The sequence below is a fragment of the Mustela nigripes genome, chromosome 5 (assembly GCF_022355385.1).
Source record: "Mustela nigripes isolate SB6536 chromosome 5, MUSNIG.SB6536, whole genome shotgun sequence".
NCBI classification, from domain to species: domain Eukaryota; kingdom Metazoa; phylum Chordata; class Mammalia; order Carnivora; family Mustelidae; genus Mustela; species Mustela nigripes.
In genome coordinates, this window is record NC_081561.1 from 104646320 (window position 1) to 104669927 (window position 23608).

A 23608-nucleotide genomic window follows, 5' to 3' on the forward strand; every position below is an offset into this window, starting at 1 on the left:
CTCTCTCTCTCTCTCTCTCTTTCTTTCTTTCTTTTTAAAGATTTTATCCATTTATTCGACAGAGAGAGATCACAAGTAGGCAGAGAGGCAGGCAGAGAGAGAGAGAGAGGAGGAAGCAGGCTCCCCACCAAGGAGAGAGCCCGATGCAGGGCTTGATCCCAGCATCCTGGGATCATGACTTGAGTTGAAGGCAGAGGCTTTAACCCTCTGAGCCACCCAGGCGCCCCGATACAGTGATTTTCAAAAGTGTTTTAGCAGCAGTCCTCCTTTTTTCCAAACTGAACCTTGCAGGTAACAATGCACTCCAGTTGTGGGAGGGAAACATTAGTGCTTCCAGAATCTCCAGAGTTCTTGCATGTCTCAGAGTTTTCATTTGAAAATGGTAGTTTTAGTGGGCTTTTTAAAATGCTGTGTTGATGCATGCCCACAAGAAAGACTGGAATGGGAAAAGGACAATACCATATGTCATTGAGGTTGTAGAACATCTGGAACTCTCAAGACACTTCTGGTAAAAAATGTCATTTGGTACAACCACTTTAGAAAAGCATTTAGCAGCATCTACTGAAGCTGAACATACACACACCTTAAAAACTTACCAGAAATGTAGATACACGTTCTTTAAGAATGTACATGTACATATATAAGAATGTTTATAACAGTGCTATTTGTGTCTAAGAGCCAAAAACTGGAAACATCTAAAATGTCCATCAGCAGGAGAATGTGTAAATTCTATATATTTATACAATTTAGTAATATTTAATAATAAAATGGAATAAACTACTGTTGACTTCAACAGCATGGGTAAAATCTCAGAAACCTCAAGGTTTGACTTATTGCTCACTATCAATCATTCTTATTTAACGTAAGGTCTGTAATGCAGGACCAAAAAAAGCCAGATGAAAAGAGAAAATATTGTATGATTACATTTTTATAAAGGTCAAATATAGGCAGAAACTAATGATGCTACTAGACGTCAGAATAATGGGTGCTTGGAGGAGGGCTGGTGATTGGAAGGAGGCAGAGAATGGCACTTACTTCAAGGGTATGTGTTACTTTATGAAAATTCATTATGTAGTACATCTGTGATTTGTGTCCTTTTATGATGTTTTAATACCTTTACTAAAAACAAAAAAGATAAATGCTTTCTAGATGAACTATGGCTGTTTTGTTTTTCTTTGTGAAGGCATGCTTCCCAAGAGCCAAGTGTCTGATGCACTTGCCAAAGAAGGCCCTAGTTCTCCAAGGTATGCATTCTTGTTATGCTTTTTTAAAGCTAAATCAGTTCTACACCAAAACATACACGTTAAAAAAAATAAATAAACAGCTCTGACTTTGAGTTATTGCCTACTATATTAATCATGCTTCTTTGACATAAGAGTGTAGTGTCCCATTTATCAGGCATTGTTGGAGAATGAGCTGTTTCCTGTTAATGTGAATTTTTAGTATAACTGAAGTTTGATCCAATTTAAAGACTGCGGTGTTTAAATCTTTATATTTAAAAAACTTTAAACTTAAAAATATTTTTTAACTTTAACAAACTATTCAAAAAAAATTTTTCTGATTATAAAGTCTACATTCATGGTAGAAAACTTGAAAAATATGGAGAAATACAAAAAAGTAGGTGATAAAATCAGTCATATTCTATCTAGATATATACTTAATATTTGGTTTATTCTACCCACTTAGATTCATTTAACCCCTATTTCTGTATTATTCTATTTTGATAATACTGGCATTGCAATGTGTTCTATGAGCAATTTCCTAGGTCATTAAATGTTCTGCAAGAGCATTTTTTGTCTGCCTGCTATCAAATGGCCATACCATTATTTACTCAATTACTATATTTTGTTTTTAAAATGCACTGCACAGCAACAGTCTTAGTAAATTATTTGATCCATATGTGTTTTTGTTAATGTTAACATTGCGGATGCCTTCAGAGTTCTAAACATTCTTTGCCATTTTTTTTCTCTTTCTGCTTTTCTCTCTACTGTCAGTCTATAACAGCAGCATCCTGCTATATTTGTTAAATCTATTAAAGTATTTCATATACAGTTTTAATGTAAGGGCATAAGGATATCTCTAGGGTTTACCAGTGGGTGTCCTTATATATGTAAGAAGTACAAAAACAGTATCAGTTTGATGAACCACTATTATAAAACAGAAGACTTAGTTTTACCTTAAGTTTTATTGTTGAGCCATTAAAAGACCTTGATGAACTAATATCTTGAATAATAATATATTTGTGACAGGGAGGGAGTGAAGGTAATAAGTATGTAGATTTTTTTCATGCTTCTTAAGAAAATATGTTATTACTCTGATAAAAGATTTTAGTGGTACTTGTAACCTTTCTAAAAAGTATCTTGTCAAGGATATTATTTGTTTTAATCCAAGTTGGAATATGTGTTAGTATAGGTATTTTAAATTCAGAAGTAGTTACCACTTATATAAGGGTAAGACACCCCCCCCCGTTATTTAGAAAAATGTTTACCTAGAGAAATATATTTCTTACAGCAGATTTTAAGCCATATATTTAAAATCATATATTTATGTTAAGTCATATTGTGTATTTTTAAGCCATATATATTTTTAAGTCATATATTTAATGATTTAATATTTTAGTACATGATTGTCAATGTAATTATTCATTCTTTTACTATTTCACAGCTATGACTGGTTCCAGACAGACTCTTTAGTCACCATTGTTATATATACTAAACAGAAGGTAAACTTTAAAATCAGAAAAAAAGTAAATGCTCAATAAATGTTAGCTATTTTCTAAGCACTCTTATATTAACTTTTTACTCATAGAAACTCCATGAGGTAGATTAAATAATTTACCCAAAGTCACACAGTAAGTGATGGTAGGTCTAGCATTTTGAACCCAGGCAGGCTGGCTCCAGAGTATACACTCTTAACAACCATGCTGTAGCCTCTTTAAAAAGCTAGACTAGGAAGTATATTACACACTGTGTGTGTGTGTGTGTGTGTGTGTGTGTGTGTGTGTGTGTGTTTTATGTGTTTTAAGCATGGATAACAAAAGTGAGAATTGCAGTTAACTTTATTGTAAGAACTAACTTCCTGCACATGAATTGGAATTTGAGAATATAGTAGAGACTGTATTACTGTGGTTTAGTAATACTAAGCCACAAATGGGATTCAAATGCCCCCTTGAAACTAAAATTAAGGACACAATTGGTTTACTAAGTACTTATCAAACTCCTACTTTATTTGCAATACTATTTAAGAATTCAGGGATCTAATGATGAGCCAGATATGTAGATACTTGGCTTTCATGGGACTTATTAGTCTGTCTGGGAAATCAGATAAGTACACAGACAACATATAACATCTACAAATAGATCCTTCAGCAATTGGCAAGGTTCTCACACTTGAACCATGTAAATTTAAAGACAAGTTCTGGCAGCTAGGAATTTCTGAGACTGCATGTTACTTCTGTAATAGCAGAATCACATATGAGCTGTTGAATTGTGGAGTGACCAGGCTCTGTTTTCTGCCTGATACAGCCTGGAAGGCTAGAGACACCACTTGAACTGAACCCCTTCCACTCCCTCTTGTTATTGTCTTCTCCTCCTCACGCAGTCCAAAATCAAGAGGGCACAGCCTAGGGAGGTTGGGGTCTACTTCTTTTGGTAGTATCAGTGAGGCACAGGGGATGAATGACTGAGGGAAGGTGGAAGATTTCTATGTGGAATAATGTGTTCAGTGTATGGTATAAAAGATAGGTACCAAAATAGCTTGGAAAAGGCTATGCAGAAATTAGAGCTATCTAAAAATTTTTTAGTGAATTTTTTAAGCTGAAGTCAGAGGTTGTGTAATTTGCCCAGCATCACATAATAGTAGAAAGATTAAAATCAACATGTATCTTGATTGCTGGTCCGATTCTAATTTTTTCCAAATTATTTATTCAATAAATATTTATCGAGCACCTACTAGGTACTAAGCACTATTCTAGACAGTCCCATACATTTAGAGCTTAGAGATGAGTGGATGACGTAGATATTAAGGAGAGACAAATTTATAATTAAAATTGCACTGTGTGTTTTGAAGGAAAACTGTGTTGTATGAGAAAAAAACAGGTGTAACCTTTACTCATCTTGTGGATCCTATAAAGAAGGGCCATATGAACATCTGTGGATTATCTTAAAAGTTTAATTTAAAAATTTGGGGAAAATTTTACTTTATAATCTTTCTCTTTTTGCTTTCTGTTTAAGGATATTAATTTAGACTCAATAATAGTTGATCATCAGGATAATTCCTTTAGAGCAGAAACAGTTATCAAGGATTTTTCATATATTATACATGTTGGTAAGTACTTTATATTAATGGAAACAACTCCAGTTTCCTTTAAGTTTGGCAATAACTCAGTCTGCAGTCTAGAGAGCTATAATATTTTATCTGATATTGTCAATTGGTTTGTCATTTCTGATCAATTTCTACTCTGTTTTTTCTTTATATTAAAGATAGGGCTAGGAAATGGCAGCATGACCTCATTTTTCCCAAGTTTAAATAATTGGATGCAATCAAAATCAATCATAATATGAAATATTTTTTGCCCTAGCTTTGTTAAGTGTCTTTTACTTGACACCTACAGACAGATCTCGGGAGGCCCGTCATGAGCTTCTACCGAGCAGCCATCACCAAGTGCTAGTTCTATGGGCCTGTTTTTTGCCTGCTCTGTCATGGGAAGTCAGAGGCTGCAGTAGAGATTGTTAAGATTGTACTGTATTCCTCAGCCTCCTGTTCCTTCATGACCAGAGATAAACCACACAGTCCCTTCTGTCTGCTTTGAGAAATTAAGAGATCAGAAGAAACAAACTAGGACTAAAATCTGGAATCAAAAGTACCAGATTCTTAATCTACTTTTCACCCAACTGACTTTAGGATTTTACCCTTTTCTACTCTAATGAAGGTGATGTTATTCTAGTTAGAAGGTAGAAATGAAGCACATAGAAACTATGATAACAAGAAAATTATGTGTGAAGCAGGTGTTCTTATATCATTTACTTTGCAAAACAGAGACTGATTGCCCAGACATCAGCTGACTGAGGATTCTGTTCACTGCTTTACTATATTAATGATGTTCCTTTTGTCTTGAATTTGATCAGAGTTGATAAATGTTTTTTTCTTTCCTATTTTCTCCATTTAGTAGATTAATCAAACTGGAACGTTGAACTTTTCTTGTAGAAATAATAACTCATCCTATTTTTTCTTAACGTAAGATCTAACATGTAGGGAGGCGTGCCTGGGTGGCTCCAGTGGTAAAGTGTCAGACTTTGGCTCAGGTCATGATCTCGGGGTCCTGGGATCGAGCCTTGCATCTGGCTCTCCACTCTTTAGGGGAGTTGGCTTCTCACTCTCCTGCTGCCGTTCCCCCCACCTATGCCCTCTCTCTCTCATAAATAAATAAAAAATCTTAAAAGAAAATAAAAGATCTAATGTATATTGGGAGAGTCACTGAGAGACACTCAGATGTCTAGAAAAGTACACATTACTTGTTAGCACTGCTTGATTTTTCTTTAAGTAAAACCTCTGCACCACCATCTACTATGTTTCAAAGGCTTTATGGCTAATTTTGTTCCCACTACAGCTAACAATATGTAACGCACAATACAAAAGAAAAAAAATTTCCACAGTCAAAAAATATGAGATTTGGATGCCAATATTGGGTTGGAAGGACTAAAATAATGTGGAACTGTAAGTTCCAGATAACCATATTAACATAGTGAAGTTTAGAGCAGGTGTCTATAAAAATATTTCTTTCATTTCTCTCCCCCTTCTGGAATGCAATTTCCATAAGGCAGTGGTTTTTCTCTTTCATTAACTGTTGTATCGATAATGCCTAGAAGATAACATACAGAGACTCAATAGTTTTCTTTCAATAACTGAATACATAGTCAGCCTTAGAGAACAATAAGAAAAAACAGAGCCAGACCCAAGCCTGGCCTGTACACACATCTACTTGCGAACACACTAGAGCATGCACACTGCAGGGGCTGCGTCCCTACCTGCCTGCTCACTTCTTGGTTTGTAGGTTTGTCAGGCTGGGACCGTCTTTGGACTAGAGTGGCTTCTCACTTATGGCAATTGGGTATTTGCTTTTTAATAAGGAGAGAAATTGAAAACTGTATGTCTTTATATTAAGATAGTTGGACATTTTGGTTGTATACAGTTTCTTTCTCCTGGCTGTCAGAATATGTTTTATTTATCTGGAGAGATTTGAAATAGTACATAGTGCATATATGAACTGTTTAGATGATCTTACATGGTGTTCATAGATCGTATGAATTGAAGTTGGATTTTAACTAAACCTATTTTTCTTTCCTAGGGCTAAGTCATGAAGTTGAGGAAGATATTTCTGGTAAGCTACCAAAAAATAATTATGTGTATATATACATGAACATATATACATACCTACACAGGAAGAGAGAGAGAGAGAAAGAGAAAAATTAGCCTTTGTCTTATTTTTCATATGTGTATTTTCAAATTACAAAACAAAGATGTAACATTTTCTATATAAACAAATACATTAATTTTTTTATAAATATGTTCTCTTGCTGGTTTCAGGTTTTTTCTGTTTGTTTTTTTTTTTTCTTTCTCCTTGTTCCTTTCATCTTTTTACCCTTCCTTTTTCTCTCCTTGGAAGAAAATTCTTCTCTTCTTTCCATTCTCCTTATCTCTGCCCTCCTCCTGACATGCAATATGTAGAAATATACTAGACCATCCAAATTTTTCTTAGGTGTATAGATATAAATGTGTAATATTGACAGAGCATATTAAATTATAATATTGCTAAATATAAAAGTACAGTGTGGATTTCACAAAGCTGTTTAATAGCAGAAGATTCACAGAATGGTGGTTTCTTGATTGTTTTTTGGTCTTTTGTTTTTAGCTCTAGTGACATGTAATTGACGAAATTGTAATATATTTAATTGCATGATGGTTTGATGTATGTATGCATTGTAAAAAGATTCCCACAATCGAGTTAACGCATCTTTCACCTCACGTATTTACTTTTTTGAATACTGTCTTAGCAAGTTGGAATTGTAATATTATCAACTGTAGTTACCACGGTTATACATTAGATCCTCAGACCTTATTCATGTCTTAACTGGAAGTTTTTACCCTTTTGTCATCCTCTCACGATCCCTTACTGCGCCCCTCCCCCCCCAGCCAACCATTCTATTCTGTTTTTCACTTATATTATTTTTCACTTATATTTCACTATATAGATATATAGAGATAGTACACACATATATGTGTAAATATATATACTTAAATATGTATATATATCTGTGTGTATATATGTAATTTCTTGTTTCAAAGTACTGTCAGAGTACCTTATACTGGTTCTGTGCTTTCTCTTTCCTATATGTGGTAGCAAGCTCTGTAAATTGTATAAAGACAGGATCATGTTTCTGTATTTGTGAAGCTTCAAATCAGTGCTCATTGAAATGAATGTATTTGACTAATCTGTCTTAAAAAGTATTATTAAGTTGCTGTTGAATTATGTGTTTACCTTGAGGAAGAACAGATTGTTTTCTGTTTTCAGTCAGTCTGAAGACAGACTGAAATACACTTTAGGGCCTTAAAAGCATGTTCAATTCATAAAATTTAATCAGTATATAAAAGTCTGTATTTTATTATTATATTATATCCATATATTCTGAACTCAGTCAAAAATTAAAAGATATCCTAAAAGACCTTTAATTATTTAAGATTCATATGTACCTCATAATTATTCATGAAGCTTTTTCTTTTGTTTATTCAGTTCAGAATTGATCTACTGAATTTACTCATAAGAACTTCTCAGATCCCAATTAAGAAATGGAAGAGTATAAATTAAATTTGCTTTTATAGGTCCACTCAGTGATTAATTTGTATATGTCAGCCCACTCCTTTTTTTTCGCCCCTGAAGCTATGTGTTAAGTACTTGCCATGGACATATTTGGGCTTCTGTGAAAACTAGCAGTACCTATTAGTTTGGATCTTGATAAATTAGTTTGAAAAAAGTTAATTTGATTCATATAATAAAATAAGTTAAATTTAATATCATTTAAGGGATAAACAGTTTTGACAAATATGTATATGAAGTCTTATCTTACTAATGATCCCTGTTATTCATATCAGATCAGAACATTTGTATTGTTTGAGGAAGACTGATTTTAAAGTAATGTGTTATATTTAGTTTCAGTGAATACAAATGAAATTTATCTTCTTTTTAGTGCGAGTTGTTGAGAATGTGGGAAAAATAGAGATTGTCCTAAAGAAAAAAGAGACTACTTCTTGGAAACGTCTTGGTCACCCCCTTGAGAATCATAATTCACTTATTCCAAGGAAAGATACAGGTATGCTGTGCTATTATTTTGAGTCCTGTATTGATGAAATTGTGTCAGTAGTGCAATTGTACCAGAGTTTGGAAGGCTATTTTGGGAGGAGCTGAAGGGCCCTTGTATCTCCCTGTAAGAAGTTATAAAAGGACGTGGTATCTGTTTTCCTCCTTTTTTCAAATTGAGATATGATTGACATATAATATTATACTAGTTTCTGGTATATAACATAGTGATTTGATATTTATAGACTTGGTGAAATGATCATCACAGTAAGTCTAGTTAACATATGTCACTGTACAGTCACAAAAACTTTTTTTTTCTTGTAATGAGCTCTTTTAAGATCTACTTTCTTAGCAACTTTCAAATATTCATTACTATATTATTAACTGTAATCACTAATGCAGTATGTTATATTGCCATGATTTGTTTATTTTATATTTGGAAGTTTGTACCTTTTAACCCTCTTCACGTATTTTGCCCACCCCACCACCTCCACCTCTGACAACCACCAGTCTATTTTCTGTATCTATGAGTTTGGGTTTGTTTGTTTGTTTTGTTTTGTTTTTCAGTTCCATATGTAAGTGAGATCATACAGTATTTGTCTATGTCTGACTTGTTTCACTTAGCATAGTATCCTCAAGATCCATCCATGTCACAAGTGGCAGGCCTTTATTCTTTTTTTATTTTATTATTATTTTTTTAAGATTTTATTTATTTATTTGACAGGCAGAGATTAGAAGTAGGCAGAGAGGCAGGCAGAGAGAGAGAGGAGGAAGCAGGCTCCCCGCTGAGCAGAGAGCCCGACGCGGGGCTCGATCCCAGGACTCCCGGACCATGACCCAAGCCGAAGGCAGAGGCTTTAACCCAGTGAGCCACCCAGGCACCCCTATTCTTTTTTAAAATAGCTAAATAGTATACCATCATATCTCTCTATAGATACATACATTCCATATCTTTACCCATTCATTTATCAGTGGATGCTTAGGTTGCTTCCATATTACCACTGTAAATAATGTGGCGATGAAGATGGTGGTACACATACATTTCCAAATTAGTGTCTTCATTTTCTTCAAATAAAAACCCAGAAGTGGAATACTGAATCATATTGTACTTCTATTTTTGATTTTCTGAGAAACCCCCATGCTGTTTCCCATAGAGGCTGCACCAATTTACATTCCCTCCAGCAGTGCATAACGATACCCTTTTCCCCGCATCTTTGCCAACACGTGTGATTTCTTGTCCTTTTGATAATAGCCATTCTCACAGGTGTGGGGTGATAGCTCATTGTGGTTTCGATTTACATTTCCCTGGTGGTTTAGCAATGTTGAGCACCTTTTCATATACTTGTTGGCCATCTGTACATCCTCTTTGGAAAAAATATATCTTCAGGTCCTTTGAATTTTGTTTTTAGATTTTTAATTTATTTTTTAATCAGATTGTGTTTTTGTTGTTGAGTTGTATGAGCTTTTAAAATATATTTTGGATATTAACCTTTTATCAGATATAAGATTTGCAAATATTTTCTCCCATTCAGTAGGTTTCCTTTTCATTTTGATGGTTTTCTTTTTTTAAAAATTTTTTTATTATATTCAGTTTCGTTAACATATATTGTATTACTAGTTTCAGGGGTAGCATTTAGTGATTCATTGTTGCCTATAACATCCAGTGCTCATTACATCAAGTGCCCTCCTTAATGCCCACTTACCGCATTCCCCACCCACCTCCCCTCCAGCAGCCCTCAGTTTGTTTCCTATAGTTAAGAGTCTCTTACAGTTTGCCTCCCTCTCTATTTTCATCTTATTTTATTTTCCTTCCCTTTCCCTATGTTCATTTCTTTAGTTTCTTAAATAAATAATACATATGAGTGAAATCATATAGTATTTATCTTTCTCAGACTATCTTGTTTAGCATAATGTCCTGTAGTTCCATCCACATCATTGCAATTGGGTGGCTTTCATTCTTTTTAATGGCTGAGTAATACTCCATCACACACACACACACACACACACACACACACACTGTCTTCATCCATTCATCTATTGATGGATATCTGGGCTCTTTCTATATTTTGGCTATTGTAAACCTTGCTGGTATAAACAATAGGGTGCATGTGCCCCTTCTAATCTCCTTTGGATAAGTACCCAATAGTGCAATTGCTGGGTCAAAGCTCTATTTTTAACTTCTTGAGGATCCTCCATACTGTTTTCCAGAGTGGTTGTACCAGTTCACATTCCCACCAATAATGTAAGAGGGTTCCCCTTTCTCCACATCCTTGCCAACATCTCACTTTTTAATTTTAACCATTGTGGTTTTGATTTGTATTTCCTGGATACCAACTGATGTTGAATATTTTTCCTGTGTCTGTTGGTCATTGTATGTCTTCTTTGGAAAAAATGTCTGTTCATGTCTTCTACCCATTTCTTGACTGATTATTTGTTTTTTGGTATTGAGTTTGTTGAAAATATTGTTGATGGTTTTCTTTTCCACGTAGAAGCTTTTGTAGTTTCATGTAGTGTCCTACTTTATTTTTGCTTTTGTTGCCTTTGATTTTGATGTCAGGTCCAAAAAATCATTGCTAGGATCAATGTCAAGGAGCTTACCATCTGTTTTCTTCTAGGAGTGTGTGGTTTCAGGTCTTTACATTCATGTCGTTAATCTACTTTAATTTTTGTGTATGGTATAAGATAATAGGCTATTTTTATTATTTTGCCTGTAGTATCCTATTTTCCTAGCACCATTTATTTGAAGGGACTGTCCTTTCCCCATTATATATATTCTTACCTCTTTTGTCATAAGTTAATTGATATATCTATCAAATCAGTTGAGATATCTATATATAGATATATACACCTATATTGTATATGCATACTGATACATCTATACATATATATATATATATTAATATGGGTTTATTTCTGGGCTCTTTATTCTGTTCTATTGATCTATATGTCTGTTTTTATGGCTACTATCCTGTTTTGCTTACTATAGCTTTGTGGTATAGTTTGAAAACGGAGTGTGGTACCTCTAGCTTTGTGTTCTCTCAGGATTGCTTTGGCTACTTGAGGATTTTGTGATTCCATACAGATTTTAGAATTAATTGTTCTAGATCTGTGAAACATGCTATTGGTATTTTGGTAGTGATTACACTGAATCTATAGATTCTTTTGTGTAGTGTGACATTTTTTTAAAACAAAATTCATGGATTCCTACAATTCATAAGCATAGTATTTCTTTCCATTTATTTATGTCATCGTCAATTTTTTCCATCTATATCTTACAGTTTTCAGAGTGCAGGTTTTTCACCTCCTTGGTTAGATTTATTCCTTTTTGATATAATTGTAAATGAGATTGTTTTCTCAATTTTTCTTTCCAATAGTTCATTATTAGTTTTTAGAAATGCAAATTTTGGAGGGCGCCTGGGTGGCTCAGTGGGTTAAGCCTCTGCGTTTGGCTCAGGTCATGATCTCAGGGTCCTGGGATCGAGCCCCACATCGGGCTCTCTGCAGGGAGCCTGCTTCCTCCTCTCTCTCTCTCTCTCTCTGCCTGCCTCTGCCTGCTTGTGATCCTGTCTGTCAAAAAAATAAATAAAATCTTTAAAAAAAAAAAAAGAAATGCAGATTTTTGTGTATTGATTTTGTATCCCACTACTTCATTTATTATTTCTTTTTTTTTTTTAAAGATTTTATTTATTTATTTGACAGACAGATCACAAGTAGGCAGAGAGGCAGGCAGAGAGAGAGAGGAAAGCAGGCTTCCCACTGAGCAGAGAGCTCGATGCGGGCCTCGATCCCAGGACACTGAGGTCATGACCTGAGCCGAAGGTAGAGACTTTAGCCCACTGAGCAACCCAGGCGCCCCTCATTTATTATTTCTAACAGCTTTTTGGTGGAGTCTTCAGGGGTTTTTTCTATGTAATTTTATGTCATCTGCAAATATACTGATAGTTTTATTTCTTCCTTTCTAATTTGATGCTTTTTATTTCTTTCTCTTGCCTACTTACTGTGACTGGGACTTTCAGTATTATGTTGAATGAAAGTGGTGAGAGGGGCATCCTTGTCTTGTTCCTCATCAGCTTTTTACCATTGAGGATGATGTTAGCTGTGGACTTGTCATTTATGACCTTTATTACATTGAGGTGTGTTCCCTCTCTACCCACTTTGTTAAAAGTTTCCATCATAAATAGGTGTTGAGTTTTGTCAAATGCTTTTTCGGCATCTATTTTGATGATCATATGATTTCTATTAATTAATTCACATTCATTTATTTGTGGGTGTTGAATCATTCTTGTGTCCCTAGTATAAATCTTTCTTGATTATTGTGTATGATCCCTTTAATGTATTGTTGAGTCCAGTTTGTTGATATTTTGTTGAAGATTTTTACATTTATGTTCGTCAAAGTATTAGCCTATAACTTTACTTTGTTTGGTAGAATTCACTAGCGAAGACATCTGGTTCTGGACTTTTGTTTGTTGTGAGGTTTTTACTCACTAATTTCAATTCTTTCTAGTAATTGGTTCATTGAGATTTTCTATTTTTCCATGATTTGGGCGTGAAAGATTGTATGTTTCTAGGAATTTATTTACTTCCTCTAGGTTGTTTAATTTGTTGGTGTATAATTGTTCATAGAACTCTTTCAAGATCCTTTATATTTTTGTGGTACCATTTATAACATTTTTTCTTTTGTTTCTGATTTTGTTTGTTTGGGCCCTATTTTTTTTTCTTGGTGAGTCTAGCTAAAGGTTAGTCAATTATATTTACCTAATTGGGGTACCAGCTCTTAGTCTTTTTAGTCTGTGTTTCATTTATTTCCACTCTGATCTTTAATATTTTCTTCCTTCTATTAATTTAGTGCTTTTTTGGTTCTTTTTCTGGTTACTTGAAATGTGAAGCTAGTTTGTTTATTTGAGATTTTTTTTGTTTATTGAGGTAGGGTTTAGCACTGTGAACTTCCTCTTAGAACTGCTTTTGCTGCATCCCATAAATTTTGATATGTTGTATTTCCTTCTCATTTGTCTCAAATTTTTTTTGGTTTCTCTGTTGATCCATTGGTTGTTCAGTGCACTGTTTAATCTCCACCCATTTGTGAATTTTTCACTTTTCTTGTAATTGATTTCTAGTTTCACACCATTATAGCAGGAAAAGATATTTGATATGATTTTAATCTTCTTAAATATATTAAACTTATTTTATGACCTAGCATTTGATCTATCCTGGAGAATGTTCCATGTGTACTTGAGAAGAATGTGTATTCTGTTACTTACTTTTGGTTAGAATGTTCTGTTTATCTATAAAGTCAGTATGGTCTAATGTATCATTTAAGGCCAATGTTTCCTTATTGATTTCCTATCTGGTATAGGAAAGTCCCTTACTTTATTGTATTGTATTGTCAGTTTCTCCCATTCAGTCTATTAATATTTGGTTGATATATTCAGGTACTGTAACTTCTGTTAGATACATAGGTGTTTACAAATGCTATTTCCTCTTGTTGGATTGACCCCTTTATCATTATATAATAATTCCTTCTTGTCTCTGATTATAGTCCTTGTTTTAAAATCTATTTTGTGTAATATGATATAGCCACCTCAGCTTTCTTTGGGTTTCCATTCTCATGAAACATCTTTTTTCATCCCTTTGCTTTCCATTTGTGTGTCTCCTTACATTTGAAGTGAGCCTCTTCTAGACAGTATATAGATGGATCCTGTTTTTTAATTCATTCAGCCATTCTATGTCTTTTGACTAGTAGATTTAGTACATTTACAATTAAGGTAATTATTGATAGGTATATACTTTTTGCCATCTTTTTAATTGTTTTCTGGCTGTTTTGTAGTTTTCTGTTCCGTTCTTCTTCTCTTGCTCTCTTCCTTTAAGAGTTGATGACTTTCTTTAGTGTTACACTTCAGATTTTTTTTGTTACCTTTCATATATGTACTTTGGGTTTTTGCTTAATGATTAGCATGAGGCATACATATAAAAATCTGTATTTGTAATGGTCTGCTTTAGGTTGATAGCAACTTAAGTTTGAATGCATTCAATAGCTCTACATTTTTACTCTTTCCCCACACCCACATTTTATGTTTTTGATGTTACATTTAATAAGAACCTTTTCTTATGTAAACTTTAAGTAATTATTACAATTAGTTGTTCTTATCACATTTGTCATTAACCTTCATACTAGCTTTATAAGTGATTAATCCACCACCTTTATTAATTTACCTTTATCAATGAAATTATACTTTCATATATTTTCTTGTTACTAATTAGTGCTCTTTCTTTTCAGCTTAATGAAGTACCTCTAACATTTCTTATAAGCCTAGTTTAGTGGTGATGAACTCCTTTAGCTTTCACTTGTTTGGAAAACTCTTTTTTTAATAGAGATTAAATTTTAGTCTCTACTACCTAATATTTAGGCATTACAAAGTTATTAGATAGTGATACCTGAATGGGGAAGCCAACTTGTGCTTAGACTATTGTTCAACCATTTACTCTTTCAGGTTCCTTTTTATAAAAGATGTGTAGCCAAGTTTAAGTTTATACCTTGTATACACATCTCATTTTTTTTATATTAAGGAAGATATGTTTATTGTCTTTCTGCTTATCTAAACCATTGTCTCACTTTATTCCTAAAGGATGTAATTCATTTCCTTCTTCATTCATTTCCCTTTTTACTTTTTTTTTTAGGTTTTTAATGTTAGTATAACATTTATAGATGGAGATTAATATTTTAAGTGTTCTACCTGATGAATTTTCGTATAGTAAATGGGCACTATATTTTCTTTTCGAAAATTGGCAGGGTTTGAGAACTTGTTCCAAGAATTTTGAAATTTCACAATTTGATATGCCTTAATGTGGGTCTGTTTTCGTTTCTCATGCTGGCTCTTTCTCCTTTGTGCTGTGTTTTCATTATGGAAACTTATGACCTTCAGTTCTGAGAAATACTGATTTTCCTTCTCTTCATAGTCTGTTTTTCCTGTGTGGAAGTATTCTTACTTTAAACCTTTTAAACTTATAAATAGCTCATTTTTTGGTGTCTTATTTTCAATTTTGCCCTTTTGTTCTATTTTTTGAGTGATTTCTTTAGCTGTATCTTTCAGCTCTTCTACTGAGTTACTCATTTCTACTCCCCTATTTTTAACTTCTAAGAACTCTTGATTTCTGTTCTTTTGTTTTAGCATCCTTTTTTTTTTTTTTCTCCTTAAGAGAGAAGGAGAGGTGTAGGCAGGGGCAGAGGGAGAGAAAGAATCTCAAGCAGGCACCATGCCCAGCACGAAGCCCGACACAGGTCTCCCATCTTAGAACCCCGAGATCATGACCTGAGGTGAAATCAAGTGTTAGACCCTTAACCAGCTGAACCACCCAGGTGCCCCTAGTATCCTATTCTTGATAGCCTCTCTTATATTTTTAATAATTACTGATAGAGCTTTTGAGTTTCCCTCTTCCCATGTAACCTTTGCCCCAAAGTTCATTTGTTTGTTTTAGTCTATCTTTCATGTTAGATGCTTTCTTTGAAGGTCGCTGATCCTTGATTAACTGATCATATTTCTGGGGGTGTCACTCTAACCAAAAGGTGCGCAGAAACATTGTGAATGTTGGTGTGACTTATTGACAGTTATATTAACTGTATGGGGTGGATTGTTTTCTTGTTCCCAAGTTCAATGACTCTGTTTTGTCAGAGACTTGAGAATGGACAGTCTCCTACTTTGCACCTAGAATTTCAGAAGTCTTATGGGGAAAGAAGGCTAGGTATCTGTAAACTTAATTTTTTTTGTTTGTTGTCTAGCATACTGTATTAGTTGGTAATACTGCCATAACAAAGTATCAGACTGAGTGGCCTGATAACAAAAATTTATTTCCTCAGTCCAGAGGCCAGAAGTCCAAGATCAAGGTGTTGGCAGAGTCTGTTCTTTCTGACGCTTCTGTCCTTGGCTTGTAGGTGGCCATCTTCACATGATCTTCCCTCTGTTGTGTCTGTGCCCCGATTGCCTCTTTTTACAAGGATATGAATCACACTGGATTAGGGATCACCACCTCTAATGACCTCATTTTCACTTAATTCACATTTCAAAAGAACCTGTCTCCAAGTAGTCTCATTGTGAGGTACCGGGGTTATATTTGCCAGATAGGAAAATTGAGGGGGACACAATTCAGCCTATAACATATATCAAACCCAGAGACCCTTTGTTTTACCCACTCTAGAGAATACACTTCTAATATTTTCCCAGAATAGGAGAAGTTTAGTCATGTGGCTATGCTAAATAGGGGAAGACTTGAGCAAAGGTGGAGGTGGGAGCAATCTAGATTTCTTAAATGCACTTTCACCCAGAAAGTGGTTTCAGCTCCAGCGTCACTCTGATTTCAGATATAATTGGTCCTGCCAATTTCTGAGCCTTCAGGGATTTTTTGTTACAAGTGAGTCAAATCTTCGCTTTTTTTACTTCTAATTTAAGATCAGCATCATTGAATCTGCTGAGTCAGTTACCAGTCATTTCTTTGCCTTGTCAGCTCTTAGAGTTTTGCTGCTTTTTCTTATTTCCATTCTTTATGTCCTTGCAGGCTTATGCCTTAAAAAATAACCAAACACACACACACACACACACACACACACCCCTTTGTTATTATTTTAGGGGAGTTAGAAGGAATTAACTACATGTATTCACTTTAGCATCTTTAAATATTTAAAATTATTAAAAATATTTTTAAAATTACAAAGTTGTATTTGTGGATATTTAATTTCAGGAAAGTTATCAGGTAGTATTAATTTGTATAGCCACAGTCAGTAGAAAGCTGTTTTAGGCACTGTGCTAATTATTTTCCCAAGTGAAAGAACACACACTGACATGAGACTGAAGAATACTTTTTTATAAAGTGTTCTGTACTTATAAAGTATTCTGTATTACAGAGCAAATTCTGTAATACAAACTGAGCATATTCCAAAGTAACCCCAAGCAAACAGATATAGATGAGTTCATTGGGAGCCACTCCCTGAACGAGGTGAATTTCCAGCAATGCTATGAAAATAACTTTCAAACACATAACAAGAACTAGGAATGGTTTTCCAGGAAGAGCCTCAGATTGTTAACTAGGTACTTATTGTGCAGGGCATTTTGCAAGTTGTAGAGAAAGAAAAATGTAAGCCACAAGTGGGGAAAGGCCAAATAGAATTCTTTTATAGGAGCAGAGGTCTGAATTTTGTGGTATTAGGAAGAGAGAAAGAACATAGAGAAATAATAGTGTGATCCAGCAGATCAGAAGAAAATAGATAGAAGACCGTGGCAATGAAAAGAGGTATTATTAAAGTGAAATCTCTTGCCCTGATAGTATCTATCTAGTGATTGAAAAATCATAGCAAACCAGATAAAAGCTAAGTCCAAGAAATAAATGATACTAAGAATGAAGGGTGACCTCCATTTGGAAATTGTTAGAATGGGCATCAGTCAGGTTTTCTCAGTAATTTCCCAAGGCTTGCCATGAACTCTTTATCTCTGCCATAAATTTCCTCTTGAGTCATGAATCCCCACAGTTAAGTTTTAGGTTTCTTGTCTGAAATTGGAGCAATGCAGGTATTTTTCATTGAATTGGGTTTTCCACTTTGGAAAATGACTCAGAGTTTAGGGGAGGCGTTTATGTGTGTGACTGAATTAGCAAAGGTAATTTCTTCTTTGTTCTTTCCATTCCTTAAATCATGACAGAAATTGTCGATTAGTCACTAGCAAAGCTGAATACTTCTATCAAATTATTATGATTAACTTGCTGTCAGTAATGTCAAATGTTCGTAGTCTGTCACGTGGTCCTAGGTTTTCAGTATGTTAAAATTATTGACTCTTACAATACTAGCATCCTGCCTTCCTCTTATTAAAATTTCTTAGCTAAATGAAGTTTTGAAAATAAACATGTAAAAATCTAAAACTTTTAATGCGATACCTTCTCATGTCAAATTCAGAATTTACTTACACTAAAGATTTAAAATAAAACAAAGAACATAATTTGAGAAGAGAAACTACTTCATTTTTACCTTTAATCCACAGGTAACAGGTGATAACATAAACTATCAGTGGAATTAGATTACCAATTTTAAGTTGTTTGCTTATCATTCCCCCCCCCCCCCCGCCAAGAAGTGACGATTATAAGTGAATAGTTGTGTGTGTGTGTCTGTGTGTGTGTATGCGTGCACGCAACTGATAGGCAATTGGGTTACTATTTCTATAGCCAACCTAAAATTTTATTTTAGTTGTAGTTGCCTTTACTGTGGGGCCTTTGATCATGAGACAGAGTTAGTTTTATAGATTTGCCAACAAACACCTCAGTAAGTGAACATCAGGAAACAAAATTGTAAAGAAGTCTGTCTGTCATAATTTAATTAATTAAATTAATTTAAATTAATTTAATTTTCTAAAAAACTTTTTTAAAAAATTTTGTCACAATTTTGATGTCAGCAGCCACTTATAAACCTTTGTGTTAAATATATGCATTGAATCTGTAACTTTAGTCTTTTTAATCTAAGTTGAACTATGTGAAATTGTTCATATTTTACTATTTTTAACCTAGAAAGCTGACGGTTTCACATGGTTTGACCTGTACTGTCGTAATGGCTTCTTAACTGCAGATATCACACACACGTGTGCACTCACACACCAAGGTACTATCTGTGCTCATAAATGTGCTTATGGACACATACTATAAGCAGTCGTTTAATTGAGCCTTTTTGTGGGGCCTGTGATTCTGCAGGCAAGCTGCTATGGAACAGATTTTCTTGTTGGGGTCAGAAGAGCCACCCTTATACCTCTCCCTATTCTTTGCCTGTACATCCATGTTTCTTTGCTGCCCCAAAATAAGCATTCAAAATTATGAGAAATGAAGAAGTTTTGCAAGTAGCAAAGAAAAACTTCTGTGTGCTTCTTTCTCTTCAGTTACCTCCTCTGCCCAGCACACATGGAGTTGTCTCAAACTTGGTAACCAATACAGTGCTTTGGCATCTTGCTGTCTTTTTTCATCTCTGTTAGAATGGCCCAAATGTGCGATCTGAAGAAACACAGACTAGATGCGGCAGGCTATAACTGAGTGAGAAATATTGCTGTATTAAAAAAATAAAATGGAAGAGGTTTAAAACCTTAGAATGCAGGGTGTTCAGGCACTCGAGTATACAGTGTTGGCTGCATTATTAGTTACGGAACAAGAGACAAAAGGTGTTAGGTATAGCGGTGTTCAGATTTTGTGACAATCTTCCTAAATGGTGTGTGGTCTAAAAAACTCCACTGAATCTAGTCTTGGAGAAAGAGCTGCCTTTCTCCTAGTTTAACTCTGTAAAATCCTCACCTTGGAAGATTCAGTTCCCATCAGTCTGAGGTACTAAAACATCTTAATATGAAACAAGAAGGAATCTGTGCTTTCCTGTCGATTTGATAATACTAATTTAACAATTATGTATGAAAATTCTCAGTATTTGAGCATTCTGTTTCATTGTGTTTTATTCTAAAATATGAATAGACATGTGTCCACAGTTATGTATTATCCTTAGTGTTTGACAACAAGTTGTTTTTTTTTTTTTTTTTCTGAGAGAGAGAGAGTATCTTGAGCAGACTTCATGCCTAGCACAGAGCCCAGTGTGGGGCTCAATATCATGACCGTGAGATCATGACCTGAGCCAAATCAAAAGTCAGATGCTTAACCGACTGAACCACCCAGGAAACCTAGTTCTTATTCATATATACAAAGGGGTTTGAGTGAGGATATTAAAATTAAACTACTAGAGATTAAGTGGAAGCTTTATGAAAATTAGTGAAAAGCCTCAATAATTTTTTAAAAACAACAAAAAATAAGTGAAGTTATGTAATTCTTTTAAGAGTAATATTCCAACTTTGTTGCATCTTCAGTATAGGAAGATAGTCTGATAACTTCATAAGATTGAATTATTTTCTCAGTAGTCAAAATGTTAAACATTTTACAGTACTTGGAAATAGTTTATACTTAAGTGTTCTGGACATCATCCCTGCAGTCACTTCATTGCTCATCAAGATCACTGTCTTGGCAGAAATAGCTAGCAAGGCTAAATGAGCCTGGCCTCTGCTATGTGAACTGTGACAGATTCTAAGTGGAATGTGTATTTTACTGAATGGCTATAGATTGTGTTTTTTCCTATGTGGATATATCTAGGTATGTACATAAATACATTTTTAACTATTATAGATGTTAGTGTGTTTGGGGTTGTTTCTTTTCCATGGATTGCATTTTTAAGTGTGTACTTAAAAAACCACTAATTGGTTGCCCTATGTTGGTTCCAGAAGATCGTGAAGGAATAAATGAATAAAGGTAGATTGCAAAGTAGGAGCTAAGCAAATGACATTTAGGTGATGGAAAGTAGTAATGAGTGCTAAGAAAAAGTACAGTTAGTGAGAACAGTAGAGAATGGAAATGTTCAAGAAGAGAAATACCTGGGGTGAGTTTTGACTTGCTGAACTGATTCCTTAATTTGTACATTAAATAGTTAGTAGGAGGTTGTAAAGGGTGGAGGCTTAGTCTATATTTATGCTTGAACTGACGTGGTTAGAGCAGGGAGGAAGACACCAAATCATAAGCTAGTCTAGAACAGTGGCTTTTCATATTTTTTGAGCAAAGCCTATGAACTGGGGCAAGAAACTCTTAATCACACCTTGCCTCTTCCCGCATCTTCTCCAGCTGCTCTGTGAGAGCAGAGCTCAGCCTCTGCACAAGCTATTTAACTTCTCTAAGCCTCTTTTTCTAGTAGGGAAAGTAGAGTGTATAGGTGCTTTAAAAGTGTACTAAGTTCAAGTAGGAGTGGAAGACCAGATGGAAGGCAGTGTGGACTTGTAACCAGGGTTCTTTTTGTGTTCTCTCTCCCACTGAAGACTGTCTAGACTTGAGCCTTGTGAAATTCTATTCTTTAGAAGGAAAAATGCCATCTCTTTTCAACCAGAAGAAAAGAGTATGCCCAAATTAATCATGTTATCCTTAATATTTATTACCATGAGTAATATCATATGTGTGTTATTAAGAGAAGTCAGGTGTTTGGGACAGAATTTTTTTTGTCTTAATGCTTCTGTTTCACCATCTTATATTTATTTCAGTTTCTTATTATCTTATATAATTATTTATGCTTACAAAGCCAGAGACTTGACATTTAAATAATGGCACTGCGCGGCCTGAAATAGTCAGTGTGTCTCCTCCCTATTCTTTTCTTCTCATATGTTTCACAGCTGTCTGTCTGTACCATCTCTCTCCGCAGCGTAATTAAAAGATGAAAACTTTCTTCAGTGTTTCCTAAACTTTTAGAACCTGGATGTTCTTTAAAATTATGGCAGACTAATAGGCAAGATGTTGAAATTATCTCTTGGGTGTTAAATAGTAAGGATACTCTATGGACTTAACAAGAAGTGTCAGTAAATGACTGTAACCGGGGCTTTCATTGTGTTTGAAATGTAACTAAAGAAATGCATACTTCAGGTAGCAAATCCTTTCTGGCAGACGCTAGAGTTGAAGGTCAGAAGTTGAACCTTTCATCTAGCAGTAACGTTTTTCAGAAGGGCATGCGTTCACTGTCATTGTAAGAGAGCTACTTGTCCCACCCCTTCCCACAGGATGAGAAGTATGTAAGGCCAAGAAATGTCCACCTCAGTTCACCCTCTCCTTCAGCAGCTGCACTTTAGGTATCTGCAACCCAGAATTCCTGCTCAGATGGCTCCAAATCCACTTGCATTCAAGGAATGGCCAAGGCTGTTTATGAGGAAAGCAAGAGGATGAGCTTAAACATGGGCTAGTGTGTCCACACCCGTGTTAAGGCTCCACTCAGTATCAGACAGAGCCTGAGGTGAGAGAAGAAGGGGTTGAGAGAAGGCCATAGCCAGTCAGTTGGGGGTACAGCTCTCATCCCTCTGCCATCTTCTTGTAGAACTCAAGAGTTCAGGAATCCTGAATTTGAACCTAACCCCCAAAGGTCTATTTCAAGATACAGCATAGAACATATTTTATTTAACAGTTATTCATCTGACTTATAACTTTTAAATGTTCAGACATATTGTATATGGGTCTGTGATTGTGTTCTCACTCTGGGTCCCAGAAAGGAAGGGACAAGGAGATCATTTGAACCTTCATTTGTCCTTCTAGGTGAGCCTGTGTCCACTGATCTCATTGTCAGTCTAATTCTGGATTAGGTGTTTTAGGATAATGTTACAGTCGTTCCTTTAGCTTTAATTTGGTCTGAACTATGCCCTGGCACTAGAATGAGGTGACTTCAGTAATGCCCCTTGGTTTCGGTGTGCAATGCTGCACTCTAAATTCATCTGCATACTGAGCTACCATGGGGGCAGATGGAAAGATTTAGTGACCAGGGTCTTTAAGATCCAAAGGGATAAGGGAAGAAGAGAAATTGGATGAAACCATGCCCAAAATGATTTCTTAGGATTATGAGTGAATTTCAGTTTTCTACAAACCATTATTGGGTGTTGGGCATTCACTTCCTAAGATCGGGAGTCAATCTTGACCTAGTTAAAAGAAGAAATACATTATCAGAGAACTGCAATCAGGGGGAGAACTGGGGCCAGAGCAGGGCTGAATGGTCATGGCCACACACCTGTGTGCCTGACTTACCTGGAGACGCCGGTGAACCTGAAGTGTGGCTTCACCTGCTGCTTCCACTGCTTCGACTCACTGCAGAGGGAGCCTGGCGGGAAGGGTTTCTGGTGCCCCTCATCCTCCGTGCTCTCTTGGAAGAAGGACCTTTGGCCCAGCACCCATCTTGGGAGGCTGATTTTGAGGATGAGGGAGTTGGAGCCCTAGCAGAAAGCCATTCTGCACAAGAACCCAAACATGCACAAGGTCACATGGAGGTGACCCTGGATGTCGACATCACCAACCACTACTACCTCATCGTTTCTGAGACCTGAGAAGTGTCCGCTGTGGGTATTCCAGACAGAACCGGAGGGCCAGAGCCGAGAGGTTCTACTATGCCCTTTGCATCCTGGGTTCCCCTCTGGCCACCACTACTGGGAGATGGACATGGGGACGAGCAAGAAATGGGACATTGGTGTTTGCAGAGACTCCGCTGACCGACCAGGGCCCATTCTGCTATCTGAAGAACTTGGCTTCTGGACAGTAGGCTTGAGAAAAGGAGATCTCTTCCAAGCCAGCACCAGGCCTGTGATTGTTCTCTCGGTGAGCCCCCACTTACACTGACTAGGGATTTTCTTGGACATGATTCTTGGCACCGTTTCTTTTTATTATTTGAGCGATGGAGCCCATATTTTCACC

At 35.6% G+C, this 23608-nt stretch overlaps 1 protein-coding gene across 4 annotated transcripts in view; it reads left to right on the forward strand.

The window, feature by feature from the left end:
• Positions 1-23608, forward strand: part of LOC132018269 (cytochrome b5 reductase 4) — a 99781-nt gene that overhangs the window by 52636 nt on the left and 23537 nt on the right. For 3 of the 4 annotated variants that reach the window (XM_059401007.1, XM_059401005.1, XM_059401006.1), the window contains 5 exons: positions 1184-1244; positions 2665-2722; positions 4233-4326; positions 6347-6379; positions 8244-8366. In XM_059401007.1, the coding sequence (XP_059256990.1) occupies positions 1184-1244; positions 2665-2722; positions 4233-4326; positions 6347-6379; positions 8244-8366 (369 nt within the window). The remainder of the gene's footprint in view (positions 1-1183; positions 1245-2664; positions 2723-4232; positions 4327-6346; positions 6380-8243; positions 8367-23608) is intronic. The other variant, XM_059401009.1, reaches the window with a different exon arrangement.